The following is a 16,995-nucleotide window of genomic DNA, read 5'->3' as shown; positions in this document are numbered from 1 at the left end:
GTTGCCTTAAAAAGCACAAAACTCTAACCTTTCAAAAACCATGGCAACCAATAATCACAATGATCGCTTTGTAACTTGAGCAATTACAAGATGACAAACATAGACTAACCGTCCAACATATGGTCATTCTACCCATGTCCTATCTTTATTCCTATGTTTCACACACCCTAAAGCCCTCATAAACATGTGAGATGCATGCATACTAGTCATGTTTGGACTACCAATGGTCCTCACATAAAGAAAGGGTGGTATGTCATACACCCTAGTCATATGTCACATCATGGAAGTGACTTCAACTCTAATGTAGAGGTGACTAGGTCATGGTTAGAAGCCATAACAATACACACAATGATTGCAACATGGTTGGTTAGAGAGGTTATAAGCATGTATGTAATAATGTAAGACTATGCCGAATGGTAGTAAAGCTATTTAAACCCTATTGTTGACCAAAAGAGTTGAGCGCTTAGAAATAACTTATGAAAAACCCTAATCTTATGAATCCACTTTTTGCAAAAATGCATGTCTAACAACAAGGGCATTTGATTGAGTATGGGATATTGACGAAACGGCACATCCTAAAATGATATAGATTACACATCCCAATCCTGGCATCATCATCATCAAATTTAGAGAATGGGTTCCAAATGTATCATTAGTTCATTTTAAAAATGGTGTTGCAGTATCTACATTTTTTATGGGATTCTTTTCATCCTCTTTGATTGCAGTTAGTGCTAAGAGACTTGATAGCAAGGGCACCATCACCTTTCACATGCTAATATTAAGCTGGATAATGTCAAATGAGATGCCATGCTATGGGAATCCCTCTCAAAGCAATGCTTTGAAGCTCGCATGCCTCTATCAAAATCATCGTGATGCCGGCACGCACTAAGTATCGAGGGCCATACTACGGACCCGGTTTCTGATGACATGTGATGGATCAAGGCTTCAGCCTCGGCCATCATACCTGCACGGCCCAAAAGATCGACCATACACCCGTAATGATCCCTCATCCATGGGATCCTATATCCTATATTCATGTGTGCAAATAAATACTTGCCGATATCCAGATACCCTGCATGACTGCATGCAGTGAGTAAACAAACAAATGTGATTTCATCAGGATGGATATGTTCAGCAAGCATTCGTTTAAACGATTCCATGGCATCACTTGCGTGTCCATTTTGCGCATACACGGCAAGCATTGTGTTCCAAGATATCACATCACGAGAACACAATGGTTCAAATGTGGACTTTGCCTCTACTACGCTTCCACACTTCCCATACATATTTATTACCGCGGTACCTACTACTGTCTCCTTCTCGACTTCACTCTCAACAACGAATGCATGAACTTCCATCCCATTCGTAAGAGATGCTAGATTTGCACATGCATCTAGAACACATAGAAACGAGATTTGATTCGGTTTTACACCCTTGTGTTGCATCTGATATAGTCGACACAAAGCATCTACGTGACTTCCATTTTGAGTTAGCGCTGTGAACAGTGCATTCCAAGCAACAATATCTGGTTGAAACATGCTTTCAAATACACATATAGCACAACATGGGCTCATGCATTTTCCATACATGCTTATGAGGGCTGTTTTAATTGTCACACCGTCATCGTCATCGTCATATCCAACATTAATGATATCAGAATGGATCGCTTGACCACTCTTTAGCACCTCCAAGCTTGCACAAGCATCAAGAACACAAACAAAGCTGATTTTGTCGGGATGAAATCCCCTATGTTTCATGTCTAGAAATAGTTGTAATGCCTCCCTGGAATTTCCGTTTCGAGAAAGCACTCCAATCATTGCATTCCAAGATGCACTAGTTACCCAAGGCAATGTGGTAAATGCAAACTTCGCATCATCAAGGCCACTAAACCTCCCATACATGCAAACGAGAGCATTGCTTACCTCGACATATTGATCATGTCCAGTTGCAGTAATGAGTTTATGAAGATCATAACCTTTATCTAGATTGGAGCAAGACTCAAGTGCACAAATAAATGAAATATGGTCCGGCACAATGCCCTCGCTTTGCATTTCATGAAACAAACAAAGAGCTTCATCATCGTTTCGGTTTTGGCTAAGCACTGCAATGAGGGCATTCCAGCAGACCATATCCCGATGCTGGACTTTGGTAAATATAAGCTTAGCATCTTCAAGCTGCCCACATTTTCCATACATATTAACAAGGGCAGTTCCAACCACTGTCTCACTCTCTAAACCAACGCAAGCCACGATCATATGTATTTCTTGGCCTTCAATCAAACTAGTAACTTTTGCACATGCATCTAAGATGCATAAGAATGTGACTTTATCAGGTATAACCTTTGTTATCTGCATTTGTCTAAACTTCCTGAGAGCCTCATTGCAACACTCATTGTGAATAAGGCATGCAATGAACGCATTCCAAGATATAATATCTCTGTCTTTTGCATGATTGAATATGTTCGTAGCTTCATGAACATAGCCACATTTTCCATACATGCTAATGAGAGTATTAAGTAACGAAATATCAGACTCAAGACTTGTTTCAATAACAATCGATAGATGGATCTCTCTCCCTACTTCAATAGCCATGAGATCGGCACAAGCGTCGAGGCCTGCGATAAAGGAAGATGTGTTAGAAATCATCCCTTCAAACCACATCTTAAAAAAGAGGTTCAACGCTTCGGTCATTCGCTCATTATGAACAAATATGGAAATTATGGTGCTCCAAGCAATAACATCAGGTGGATCTTGCATTCTCTCAAACACTATCATTGCAAGCCTCAAGTTTCCACATTTTCCATACATGTTAGAGAGAGCAGTACTAACCGCCATATTTTGATCATAACCTTCATTCACAATAAAGACATGAATGATCAATCCCTGTTCAACATACTCAACCTTAGAGCAAGCATCAAGGATACATAGAAGAGATATTTTATCGGGTAACACACATTCGAGAAGCATTCTATGGAATAGGCATACAGCAGACATATCTCGATGATTTTGAACAAAAGCAGACATCATAGTATTCCACGAAACACCATCTTTCTGTGACATTTTCGCAAATAATACGAATGCATCATCTAAATTACCATCTTGGACATACGCTTTGATCATTATATTCCACGTGAATACATTAGGGTGATGCATTTTCTTGAAGACATAGTTGGCTTCTTCCAAACTCTCACAATTTCCATACATGTGAATGAGGCAATTTCCAAGAAAGGTGTCATGGAAATGACCACATTTCTGTATGTGGGCATGAATTTCTCTCCCATTGAGCAAAGAGCCAACATTGCTGCAATGCCTCAAATCGGCAGCTAATGAGTCAAAAGATAGCGTTGATGATAGAGAGAGATGGATAAAAGGGCCTGGGATTAGTAGGTTAGCGATAAAGCATTTCCTCGGAGCAGAGAGATACACAGACCATGTCTGGGGGCTACAGCGATTGCACTTTACCTTTCTGTCTCCATAGCCTCGACAGATGGGGGGTATGATGTGCATCTACAGTGCGGTGGCAGCATGGGGAAGCTGTGAGATGGGTGGGTCAATCAATCACAACTGCAGCTGAGAATCAATCAATCAAATCAATCAATCAATCAATCAATCAATCAATCAATCAATCAGGTGTAGACATGGGAAGCTCAGGATCTGCAGAGCAAGCGTATGTATACACAAACACTCACTCACTCACTGCACATAGAAGCAGGGGAACTCTCACACACGCTCTGTCACCGGGAGCCCCACTCTCTCACAGCCTTTGTCACCAGGAGCCCGACTCTGTCAGAAGGAGCCCCACTCCGCTGTCAGACAGCCTCTCTAAGCATGTAAGCAGGAGCCTCACTCTGTCAAAAGGAGCCCCGCTCACTCTATCAAAAGGAGCCCCGCTGTCTGACAACCTCTGTCATCATCAGAAATCAGAAGCCCGACCCAACTCAGGGAAGGAGCCCGACTTAAAAACAAACATCAAAAACTCCCAAAAATGGTTAAGTGTACAACACACATATTTGCCATGAAAATGATCATAAAATTTCTCAAAAAAAACCTAAAGATTCAAATAACAAGTCTTACATAAAATGTTAAAACGTCAAATGTTGACAACCCTAAAATGAAATATGAATATACACGTTACATATTAAGATTATGGCTCATGTCGGGATGATTGCAAGATGCAACCACAATTTTTATAACATGTAACATTCGAGTCCCTTGAAATCAAGGTCAAGCCATAGCAACGCAAACACCGAACCTTCTCATGGTCACATATTGACAATCGCCTCCTAGCCCGACTTGCACCTCTTTGTAGTTTTCCGAAGTGAGATTTGGAAGTGTTTGGGGAACTGCCAATAAGTTCTTGCGAGATGTCTATTGTTGCACTTCTTTTGGCACCGACTTGTTGGTTGCAACTTATTGATCTGCCATCTTCTTCATTGGTTGATTTTGGTGCACCAACACGATACACCTTCTCAATCACATCTTCCAATGTTTGTATACCTTCGACAATAGTTGCACAATTGAAGGTTAGTAACCCTTGCTCGAGACATTGAAGTGCTTTCACGATCGTTTGTATTTTGGACTTGAATGATTCAATCTCGGATGTTGTGGGGTTTGTCTCCTCGACTCGTTCTACCTCCACCTCTGCCTCCTCTTCTATTTCTGTATTATGGTCCATTCGCATTTGGGTCGCGTGATCTATAAAAGGCAACAAGCCACATAAATGTGACATATGCCTCTCAATAATCATTTGGATACCGAGTAAATGCTTACATTTACTCGCAATGTCTTGTCAATCACAATATGAGCATTGGAGCGAGACATTATACCATAGAGTGGGAGTCGTCATGCTCAAGATTCTAAACCAATATCGAGCCTCGTCGACAATTTCCATTCTGGAAGTATTGTCGGCATACCTTTCCAAAATTCTCTCCACTTCTTTAAGTCGGGACCTTTGATCCCTACAATTCGCACGGGGTGCAAACCGACCACTCTCACATATTTCTTGTCGTTGCTTCTACCACTCTATTACCGTTCCTCCTATGCAAGTGCATGTTTCACTGTCCCCGATTAAGACATGTAGAAGGTCGGTAATTGATCGGTTTGTTCTTCCTCTCAAGGCAGTATACTTGATAAACTGCTAATGTCTTTCCACAATATTGGTAGTGTCAACGTGTCCATAGTTGAACATTCTACCAAACTTGGGTCAGAGTTTCCTCCACACACATGTCAAACCACATCATCCTCCTTCTATATATTGCCAAACACCGGGCTTGTCTGCATATTCTACCTTTAACTCCTCACACATCGCATTGAATGCGGATTCAGTAATGCATTGCATCAGTTGGCACATTCGTTGATAAATATGGCTTCTCTCAGTTGCACTTACTTTTGGCAACAAGTTGTCCACCCGTGACTTTTTGGCGTGAAATTGACATAACAAAAGTCGACAATGTGTTTGCGATTGTTCCCCATTTACAACAATCCAAGATTGACGGTCTGTTGCAACCACATTAGTTATGGCATTATATGATGTCCAACATTTATCAATCACTATCGCATTTGGCCTCACTGTGGGCATCCTTGTGAATATGACTCTCAAACAAGTTTCTAATGCGACTTGCTCATGGTTTGACCCCTTATTAGAACTACAAAGCATGTACCATAATGGGATCCTAATTCCCATGGTGTTGGGGCAACAACTGCATATAATGGTAGCCCGAATTGGTTTGTTTTAAATGTCAAGTCGATTGCCCAAGAGTTGTTTAGGGTCAACCGCTCACACATTTCCAACATCCATTGATATTGAAGTATCAAGATAAATGGTTGTCTGGCGGGAGACCCTGGTTCACCAGGCAGGTAGGGTTGAACATGAGCCACTTTCCTAAGATCTCGGAGTGCATAGGCATCTTGCATCATCAAAGCCCAATCAACCTTAGTCATGGCACTCCCGATTTTTAACCTATTTGCCATGTTATGGACCTCCTTTGGTATCATAAAGAACCAATAGCTAACAAGCTCTAATGGACTAGCCTTGGACTTATGATATGCTTCCTTACGCATGCTCATTTGTGCCACATGCCTTGCACACCCAACATCAAATAGGTCATCTTTGCAACAACTTATGACATTGGGGTGTATTGGCAAATGGTACACATCTGACCTACTACATGGTACATGACCACTATGATGTCCATATATTGAAATGGTAAGTGTCTCATTGTCAACACTGTCATTCATTCTAACGTACACATGGAATGTGCACCCACATCGGGGTGTGCACCTGCGTCGTCGAGTGGAATTAGATTCAAGTTGAGATGTCCCAGCACGATGGCAACTATACCTAGTCACACACATACCCTTCTTGACTCCTTTCCTTAAAAGTGTGTGGTACTTGGTTTGCAAATCTGTGAGCGCATCATCTAACTGGTGGGTTTCTACCTTGATCACTTCTATGGGTAGAGTCTTGTTATATTTGGCCATGCTTCATCCCAAACCTTCTATCGGGTCGACCTTCGATACCATTTGGCAACCACAACTTGTAATGAGTGCTTTTACGTACTCCAGTGTGATGCCATAATCACGTACATCAGTCGCGTAAACTAGCTTTAACTCTTTAAGATTCTTTGAAAACGTGTGATGGGATGTGTCGCCATGTGACGCTAATACTACTTCCCTCCATTTCTCGACGTATAATACTTGAAGATTAGGAGATGCTTTAAGGTAAATTTCACTCTCATTCCCGAGTATGAGACGACACTTCATGCGCCTCCATGCATGAAGTGAAAGAGGTGCACCCCTCGCGACATCACGTAATGCTTCCAATGTTACCTTAACTTGTCCCAATAAATCTTTAACCATCAAATTATATGTACCTCTTGAAAATGCAAAAGACTTGGGGGAACAATACATGAAGGGATCGACCACCTCATCCTCACGATCAGAATCTGATGACCCAAAAGGAATCTCCAATTCATCCTCAAATACATTTAATGATGCATTTTACGACAATGACGTATCCTCCAATTCATCTTCCGACATGGTGAAGACACCATGATGCATTGTGCTCTCCATAGCAAATACAATATGATTGAGAATGCCAGTGATTGAGGTGAATGAAGTGAATGTGAGAGATTATGCGAATGAATTCAAATAATTCACATGAATGGAGTGGATTATTTCAGGTCTTCTTCAATGATTTAGTTCGAGAATGTTCAGGGCTATTAGTGAACGATCGAGAATGCGGGTGAATGAAATGAGTGCGAGTGATTAATAGACTGTTAAGGAAGGGAATGAGTTCAACCCTTAGTGAATGAGTCTACCTCTTAGTGCATGCTACTGAATTTGGCGAATCAATTTAGTATAGTCGTTAGTGTGATAGTTGAAACGCCATCATTACACGTAGTTGGGCACTTGACTATTAATGAGTTGGGCTCCTCATTAATCAGTCGGGCTCCCTCTTTTGTAACGAGTCGGGCTCCTCGTTAATCAGTCGGGCTCCTCATTAATTAGTTGGGCTTCTTGTTAATCATTCGGGCTCCCTCCTATAACATTGTTGTACATTGCTTTGTCTACCTTCTCCATTATTGACTAGTATTGCATTGTCTAGTATTGCATTATTGTACATTGCTTTGTCTACCTTTTCCATTATTGACTAGTATTGCATTATTGTACATTGCTTTGTCTACCTTTTCCATTATTGACTAGTATTGCATTATTGTACATTGTTTTTGAATAAGATTCACATTGAGTCACACACTAACCAGAATGAGATTCAAATTGAGTCATATACAACCAGAATGAGATTCAAATAATAAGACTCACAACCAGAATGTTCATCAAATTGAGTCATATACAACCAAAATGAGATTCAAATATTGATTTGATATTACAAAATGAGATTAAGATAGAGTCCACATTGAGTCATAGTTCTACCTCTGTAAAAAAGACCGCTAGATCTAGTCGTCGGTAAGCCATCTGAAACCTGTTTATTAGGCCAGATTAGTAACTACAAAAAAAGCATGAAGTTAACTATTGATCTCATGCCCCCACCATAACGACATACCTAGTGAACTTATTTCTTGTTGTGTTATCCCATGTTTTCGTGATTGTCCTAGGACCAACAAAGACAATCCCAATGTCCACACTCTCATCTGTGTCAGATGATGTAATGAATGAAAATTTACTAGGGTCCACTTTTTTCTTGCGGATTTGGATTTTAGGCCTCCTTGGTTGTCGATTCTAACAGTTGGTCTTGCTTGACCACCATCGATCTCAACATGTGCCTCATCTTCTAGCATGGGAAGCCCATGATTCTTACACTGAAATTCATACATAAGATTCACACATAATCATTCACACACTAGATTTAGACTCACATAAGATGCATGCATAATCATAAACCATACTCACATAAGCTTCAGACGCAGCCGCAATCTTCAACTTCAATTTTGTCATCCTATGCTCCTTCCCCCTGTCATACTTGGCCATCTTTTGGCTGATGAATTGGGCAATGAAATCAGCCTCCTTGGATGTTCGAAGTGCGTCCGGAGTGGCTTTGACGATCTTAATCACTCTTTTCCAATTCATATATATCTTTCTTTCTTTCTTTCTTGTCCTCAACTTCCTCATGTGTGATTGGCGTGATCTGTTGCACTTTATGCTTTATTGATCGTTGTCTTTCATAGTGGCTGAAGAATGACGTGGTTGTGCTCCTCATAGAGGTCGCTTGCTCTTCTTCTTCTATCTTTAGCCCCCGAGGCAGTATTACACGGATGCCATGTGCCCCCCATGTGCCTTCTGTAAGTGAGCCTCCATGTCAGCTTTTTTGCGAAACCATCGTACCTCTTTTCTACATGAATCTCCAACGATACATGTGCGACATTTGATACTTGTCGAGTCTCTTCCACACTTGAAGAGGGACATAGGGTCCACTACAACAATGGTGTGACATTTGCATTAGAAAAACCCAACATATACTTACTTCAATAATGATTACAAGAATGTACATCAAATCACCATTTAGTTTGATATCTTCAACACCTGGCCCCACGTCATGTATGGGGTTCGTATCCATGTTCGAGTCTTCAATAATGATGTTTTCAACATCCATATCGTTGGATTTGAGGCACCTAGCACCCTTTCTTACAAAAACCCTATACCATCATTCAAGTTAACACACAAACATCACTATTTATACACAATATATAGTTGAGAAATGATTCAGGCCATATCTCCCTTCATAGGGTATTGTTTCACCCCAATCCGCATCAAAGTCTATGAAGGTCTTGGACCGACTAACCATCTGTACAAAACACATGCCATCTTCAAAAACCACCAATTTGTGCAACCCACCCAATCAGTACATGATTGAAGGTTCAAGTCTTTTTTCTTCTTACTTTGTTTTCTGTTAATCTAATTTAGATCTATCTATCTGTCTATCAATAAAGTTTCTAGCTATGTCCCTTTTCATGTGTCTACGCTTCCTTTCATGATTTGAAGGAATGCACCTCAATCTATGTTTCTCTATATTCTATGCATCTCCTGTTTTTTTTGTTATTGTCTACAATATGAATTTATTTATATACTCACTGTAACTACACTTATTTTCCATACTAATTCATACAAACAATGCTTTCATACATGTCCCCTGTTTCTTATCTTTAACTATATGTTTACTAGTATGATTAATGTCACATGTTCTTTTCATTGTATCTTATTGTTGGTTCTCCTTTTCTTTTACTAAACTTCTGTTTTGTTACTAAGTTAAGTAAACTTATACGCAGAATTTTTAGGCTTTCTGCTATTATTTTAGGTTCACATGCTTTCATCACCATCTTCATTACCAATTATGAGACTTTAATTATGGTTTTTGTTTTTTTATTTGACTATTTTTTGTTGTTGCTTATGAAACTAGATAAAGAAAGAAACAAGGATAAAGATAAAATGCTTATGTTGTCATACATATTGACAAGAAATGCATATTTTTTGGTTCTTTGAAAATGAGAAAAAAAATCAAATTTTGCTAAATCAATGACACAAATATGACACTCTCAACAGAGCTTGACTAGAAAGCAATGAACAATATCCATCGTTGTCGTGGTAGGATTGCAGAACATGTTATGTTCGATGTGTTGTTTTTGTGATAAAACATATGTTCTAAAGAAAAGAAATATACAAGAAATGTTGTATATTTTTTTTCTTTTGAAATGAATAATGATAATATTTAATGATAATTCCCTGAACTCAAAGCCCATATCCTTATCAAGGGCCCATGAATGCAAACATTTTGAGTATTTAATGTGGCACTATAACTTGCACATTTTGATGCAAATATTTGCAGAAACTGCAAATGTGAAAGGTCGTTGTGTAGAGCCAATTTGAGGTTTGATTCCACGCAACTAGATCGAGTGTAAGATACGGATGGTCTAAGCTTTCAAGATTCTAAATATGATTCCATATTATCTTATCAAGATTTTTACTCTAACATGTAGTGGAGGTCAATAATAATATGGAGTCCAGTTACGAGGAAAATATGATTTCAAACACAAAACTCGAAGGTATAACCTCCACAAAGTCTAGTGATACATACCTTTGGACAGTAGGACAACAGGTGCTCGCGGACAGCAGGACATTAGGTGATGCGCCTCGCTGAAGATGCCTAAACCCTAAACCTCTAGCTTCCTGTTTGAAAACAGGAAAAAATGACAGGTATATGGGTTTTTATACTCATCACAAACTAATGAGTTGGGCTCCTTTTCACAGAGTCGGGCTCCCCAAAAAGAGAACTTCTTATGGCGCACTTTTTCGCGCTTTTTCTTCATCCACATTGGATGGTGTAGATCACACGCGCCCTCATCTAGCGACCTGCACCGTCCCTCTCCGCGATTCCCTCACTTGCCCTCATAATTATTTGGTAGTAGTTAGACACGTCGCACGCGCGCACGCGCACACACACACACACACACACACACACACACATGCATCATACATACCATAGTATGTAATATACTCGAATGCATTCGTTTTCATATGAATGCGTATGTTATCAAAACATTCTTATGTTTTTTTTTTACGCTTGTAAGTTTTTACCTTAAATTTCTTACCTTTAAAAAAAATTACCTTATAATAAATGATGAATACAAAAGTATGGTATTTACCATACTTCGAGGGTGTTTACCATACTCGAATGATCGAAACAATCTCGAATGTGAATGCACGTATGGTATGTATGGTTCATAATATGATACATACATTAGACGCGCGTGCGCACGCACACACACACACACGCACGCACGCACGTCTACTATGCAACAAATCATAAATAGGACTAGTGAGGGAATCGCGGCCACGGACAGTGCCGGTCGCCCAGAGGAAAAGGCGTGTGCGATCTGCACCATTCGATTTAGATAAGAAAGAAACGCGTGAAAAAAAAAATCTGTTAGAGGTCGCCTAACCTTGTCAGTAGTTGCCCAACCCTAACTGTTGTAGGTCGCCCAACTACCCAACTATTTTAGAACAATAAATAAAGTACTTAATAACTAAAAGCAATGGTTAGAGTTATTCCTTCAGCTTAATAGGTGCAAGGTTCAAATCTCTTTTCCTCTCTTATTGAGAAGAGGGTTTATTTTGCTTATTGGTAACAATCGGCAATGGTTCGGTTCGGTTAGAGAGGGTCCAAACTGAACCGTTTAACAAAATTGAAACCTGAATTGAACCGAACTGAACCCCGAAACCGTTCAACCAAAAAACTGTAAAAGCTGTGGTTTCGGTTTTTAAGTTAGGTCAAAATTCAATTTTTAAAATTTAAAATTTCTAGAATTACAATATTTCATTATTTTAAAATTTCAGAATTTTAAAGATTTTCCTAAAACGTGAGAATAAGGCCTAAAAATGAAAAGATTGTTTCAAAATAATTTTTTGAATTAAAAGTAAAAAAACCTGTTAAACCGCGGTTTCTAACTATTGAAACCGAACCGAACCGAACTGAACAGTTTAAACCGTTAAGTGTCAGAACCAAGAGAAAATATAGAGTGGCGGAAGAATGATGTGAAGAGATCACAAGAAGAGATGAATGAAGTGATAAGAGAAGAATGAATGTATTAAGATAGAATGAGAATGGATACAAGATAGGTGGTGAGAGCTTAAGACAGGTGTTGATTCAAATTGGTTTGAGAAGAATTGTATGTCTATATTTATAGGCTCCTATAGAATAGCCTAAAGATTTCTATAATGGTTCTAGAATGTTCTAGACCTAGAATATTCTAAGATGTTCCAAGTATTCTAGAATGTTCCAGAGTATTTACAATAGTAAGTGTATTACAAGAAGTATCTTTTATCATCTCATATGATCATAGGCTATCTTAATGGTTAGGTTCTTGATTATGTATTACTGTTGAGAATCGAACTTAACTTCCCATAGATAGGTTTCACAGTAGCTCATGGACACTGCAAGCTAGTTTTGTAAATAGTAGAAAGTGTGCTTGCCCTAGCTTAGTTGGTATATAAACCAACTAATTGTAACTTAGTAACCGTTGGATGTATTTCATTACGTTAATATCATATACACTTTCGTTAATCTTTGTCTCTCTGTCTCTCTGTCTCTCTCTACTGTTACACACACACACATACGTTCACCTTTCGTTGCATTGCAACCACTCTTGCCTTCCCATTCCATAACAATTACAAGGTCTTGGTCTTGGGTGCAAGCCCAGGTGAAGCTATGATGTTCATGTATTCATGATACTATCTCCCCTTCGAGAATGACGAGTGGAAGACGACGTTAACAATGTAGGTCCCGATTTGTTTAGATAGTGGCGATGGAAGTCGTCGACAAGAGCTTGAGCATTAGAAACTGTAAAGAATCAAGAGATGGATTCTTGTGAAGCGGAAGAGATGTGAGTTATGTGTGTGTGTAAGAGAGAGAGAGAGAGAGAGAGAGAGAGAGAGAGTGAAACATAGAGTATACGCAAGGTAAAAGTCTATTGACAAAGGAGAAAGACTCAACACTATACAAGGTGGGAGGAGGGTGCTTTATGTAGTCACCCTCTCTCTTCATTAACTACAAGACTCATGGAGCATGGGGAATGTGAAAGCTCATAAGTTATGTGTCATAGAATATGATTCTATGACTCATACGAAATGCTAGAATACAAAGTGGTGACATAATGGTGATTCTTGACCGTTGGAGTGTCTATTCACTCTCAAGGTGAGTTCACACACTAGACCAAGTTAAGCTTGATTCTCAACACGCCCCCTCAAGCTCAAGTCGGGTCGGTTTCAGACGGTATCCGAAATCTGCTTCAATTCAAGTTCGGGAGTCCGCGTCAACTCGCGTCAACTCGCTTTATGCGGAGTTGCGGAATCCGTGCTCCAACTTGCGTTGTGCGTAGTTACGAAGTCTATGCTTCGGGTTGCGTGCGTAGTTGCGAAGTCTGTGCTTCGGCTTGCGTCTTTCTTCGTGGCTTTGCGCAGTAGATCGGCTCTTCGCTGCTCTTTCTTCGCGGCTTTGCGCGGTAGATCGGCTCTTCGCTGCTTCGTTCCGTGGTTGCGGAATCCACGCGTTATTGCGTAGTGTCTTCAGTACTCCCCCTCAAGCTTGGCAAGTCAGGGATCGTCAATCCGAGATCGGTCATGAATTGCCATAGCTTGTTGGCTCCTAAGGCTTTAGTGAAGATGTCGGCCGTTTGAAGATTGGTGCTAATGTGTTGTAGGTCGACATCGCCAGCCAGAACGCGCTCTCGGATGAAGTGATAGTGCACTTCGATGTGGTTTGTCCGCATGTGGAACACCGGGTTCTGAGCCAGATAGATACTGCTCATGTTGTCGCAGTAAAGGGAAGTCGAATCCTTGATGGGTACGCCCAGATCCTTCAAAATCCTCTTGAGCCATACGGCTTCACACGCAGCTATGACTGCGCCCCTGTATTCCACCTCCGTACTCGAAAGAGCGACGATAGGCTGCTTCTTGCTACTCTAGGATATTGCTCCGCTGCCGAAGGAGAAAACAAATCCGGAGGTTGATCTTCTATCGGCTTTGTAGCCGGCCCAATCAGCATCTATGTACCCCTCGAGGTGTATTGGCATCATGGTCTTGTAGAGGATGCCGCAATCCATTGTGCCGCACATGTACCATAGAACTCGCTTAGCGCAATCCAAGTGAGTATCACGAGGTGTTTGCATGAATTGACTAAGGAGACTGATAAGATAATTGAGATCGGGACGAGTGATAGTGAGGTAGCTGAGACTCCCGATGAGTTGCCGATACTGAGTCGGTTCACACGCTTTGGTGCCGGAGTTCACATCTAGTTTGAGATTGCGATTGAGCGGGGTTGCCACGTATTTGCACTCATCCATCCCGAACTTGTATAACAAGTTGAGGATGTAGTGTCATTGAGAGATCATGATTCCGGCCGGAGTCCGAATTACCTCGATGCCGAGGAAGTAGTGGAGCTCCTTCATGTCCGTCATCTCGAACTTGTCGGAAAGGAGGGATTTGACTTTATTGATTTCGACGAGATGCTCACCTCCAATGACTAGGTCATCCACATATAAGATGATGACAAGCGGACTTGCGGAATCGCTCGTATGTAGAGGGAGTTGTCCAATTTTGACATACAGAAGCCAATTTGATGAAGATATTGTGTTATCTTCGAATGCCAAGCACGCGGTGCTTGCTTGAGGCCGTAGAGTGGCTTCTTGAGTCGGCATACAACTTTCGGATGGGTGCTCGAGTTGAAGCCGGGTGGTTGTATCATGTACACCTCCTCTTCTAATTCGCCTTGTAGAAAGGCATTCTTGACATCCATTTGATGGAGGTGCCATCCTTTCGCCGCGGCAAGCGCAATTACGGTCCGCACCGTCGTCATCTTTGCCACCGGGGCAAAGGTCTCTTCGTAGTCGGCGCCATGCATCTGAGCGTATCCTTTTGCTACGAGTCGAGCTTTGTAGCGGTTTATGGAGCCATCGACGTTATACTTGACCTTGTGGATCCATCTGCATCCGATCGCCTTTTTGTGTGGTGAGGTGGGGACGAGATCCCATGTCTCGTTCTTCCGTAGTGCCTGCATCTCCTCGTTCATTGCTTCGATCCATCGTGGGTCCTTCACAGCTTCTGAAAATGTTTCCGGCTCCCGTACTGTCGCTATCTTCATCATAAAGGCATAATGGTACGCCATATAATCGTTGTAGCTGAATTGGCTTATGGGGTTCTTTTCACGAGTGGATCGGCGGAGCTTTTCATTTGCAGAGATGAGGGTTTTCTTACCTCTGATTGGTACCTCGAAACCGCCGAACTCATTGTCGAGTGAGTGAGTCGACTCATCGTCGTTGAAGCGATCGTCTTCGTATTTCGACATTTTCACCTTGCCTTTGTCCATCTTCGGGCTAGGCCGTGATGTGCTTTGATCGCTCAAAGGCTCTTGTGGTCCGCTCAATCGGGTCGTGATTGGACTTTCTTCGAATATGCGCATAAGGCGATCTTCATCCTCGATCTCTTGTTCGGCGGATTCCGGGTCGAGCGGAGTCGGAGTTGGAGTTGTCTCTGGTGCGTACCAAGATGCGGACTCGTAAAAAATGACGTCTCGACATACCCGAGATTTTCGAGTGGAGGGGTTGTAGCACTTGTACCCCTTTTGCTCCAATGAGTATCTTACGAGGATACATTTCTTTGACTTCGGGTCAAGCTTTTGAAGCTTCTCGTCGGGGATGTGCACATACGCTATCGCGCCGAATATCCGAATGTGCGATAAGTCCGACTTCTTTCCGAAGTATTTTTCGTGCGGAGTGACCTCGTGCACGCTGGATGTTGTGCACCGGTTCATTAGGTAGACGACCGTATTTGTAGCTTCGGCCCAATATGACTTGGGCATATGCTTCTCGTTCATCATGGCCCGCGTTACTTCGAGGATGTGCCGATTTTTGCGCTTGGCTACTCCGTTTTGTTGCGGAGTGTGTCGGCAAGTGAATTCTCGCCGAATTCCTTCCTTTCGGAGATACGCCGTGAAATCGTCCAAGAAGTACTCCTTGCCGCCATCCGATCAAAGGCATCGTACATGTCGGCCCGTGGCTTTCTCGACTTCATTCTTGAAATTTTGGAAGTGTCTGAACACTTCGCTCTTTTGCCGCATCGGGTAGATCCAAGTGTGCCTAGAGAAGTCGTCGATGAAGAGCACGTAATATCGGCATCCACCGAATGTAGCTGTCTGCGTTGGTCCCCATACGTCGGAATGGACTACGTCGAGTAGACCTTTGCTCATGTTTTGCTCTTTCGGGAATGGGTGTCGGTGTTGCTTGCCGAATTGGCACGCTTCGCATACACCTTCAATCTCCTTCTCTTTGAATGTCGGGAGTCCGATGATGACTCCTTTCGATTTCATTGCTTGGAGTTTGTTGAGATTGATGTGGCCGATTTGCTTGTGCCATAGCTCTATGTTGGAGTCGGCTTTCGTGTTTTTCGCGAACATGGCGGATTTCATCTCGCGTGAATCGAGAATGAACATCTGGCCCTCTCTTCGTCCACGTGCGATGAGTCGGCCATCTTTTTCGATGAAGCAACCGCCTTGATTAAATCGAACTTGCATCCCTTGCTCTACAATTTGGCCGACGGAGACCAAATTCTTCGTAATGGTCGGTACATGCAAGACATTTTTAATGTAATTTTGCTTACCTTCTTTTCCGAACGGAACATTGCCAATGTGCCGAATTGGGTGCGTAGTGTCGTCTCCGGTTTTGACATAGCCGGGTCGATCCGGCTCTCGAAGTTCTTGGAACCATTCTTGATGCGATGTCATATGGTTCGAGGCACTGGAATCGACGAACCATATACCTTCCGGACCGGAGGCACTAGTTGAGGTAGCAGCCGACATAGAGTTTGCTCTATGTTTCATCATGAACATTCTGCCACGGTCGGAGTTGTGTGCATACATTCCGCCACGATCTTCATAGTCGGAGTTGTGTACGTAATTCATGAGTTGTCGGCTTGTGGAAGTCGATTCACGCAT

The 16,995-nt window shown here is 41.8% G+C and overlaps 1 protein-coding gene across 1 annotated transcript; it reads right to left on the bottom strand.

Moving 5' to 3' along the window:
- Positions 1–584: 584 nt before the first annotated feature.
- On the bottom strand, positions 585–3,619 carry LOC147864362 (pentatricopeptide repeat-containing protein At2g33680-like). Its single transcript, XM_087320526.1, has one exon. The coding sequence runs from the start codon at positions 3,504–3,506 to the stop codon at positions 759–761; it is 2,748 nt and encodes a 915-aa protein (XP_087176652.1). The 5' UTR covers positions 3,507–3,619; the 3' UTR covers positions 585–758.
- Between the last annotated feature and the right edge of the window lie 13,376 nt (positions 3,620–16,995).

Source organism: Azolla caroliniana, unplaced genomic scaffold (assembly GCF_043228905.1).
Source record: "Azolla caroliniana isolate FFs.n. ecotype wild unplaced genomic scaffold, voAzoCaro1.0.p SCAF_5, whole genome shotgun sequence".
NCBI classification, from domain to species: Eukaryota; Viridiplantae; Streptophyta; class Polypodiopsida; order Salviniales; family Salviniaceae; genus Azolla; species Azolla caroliniana.
Note: the sequence above shows the minus strand (reverse complement) of the source record. Positions and strands in the feature narration are given on the sequence as shown.

Coding starts and splice junctions, on each gene's coding strand:
- LOC147864362 (XM_087320526.1), bottom strand. CDS start 3,506: ATGCACATCATACCCCCCATCTGTCGAGGCTATGGAGACAGAAAGGTA.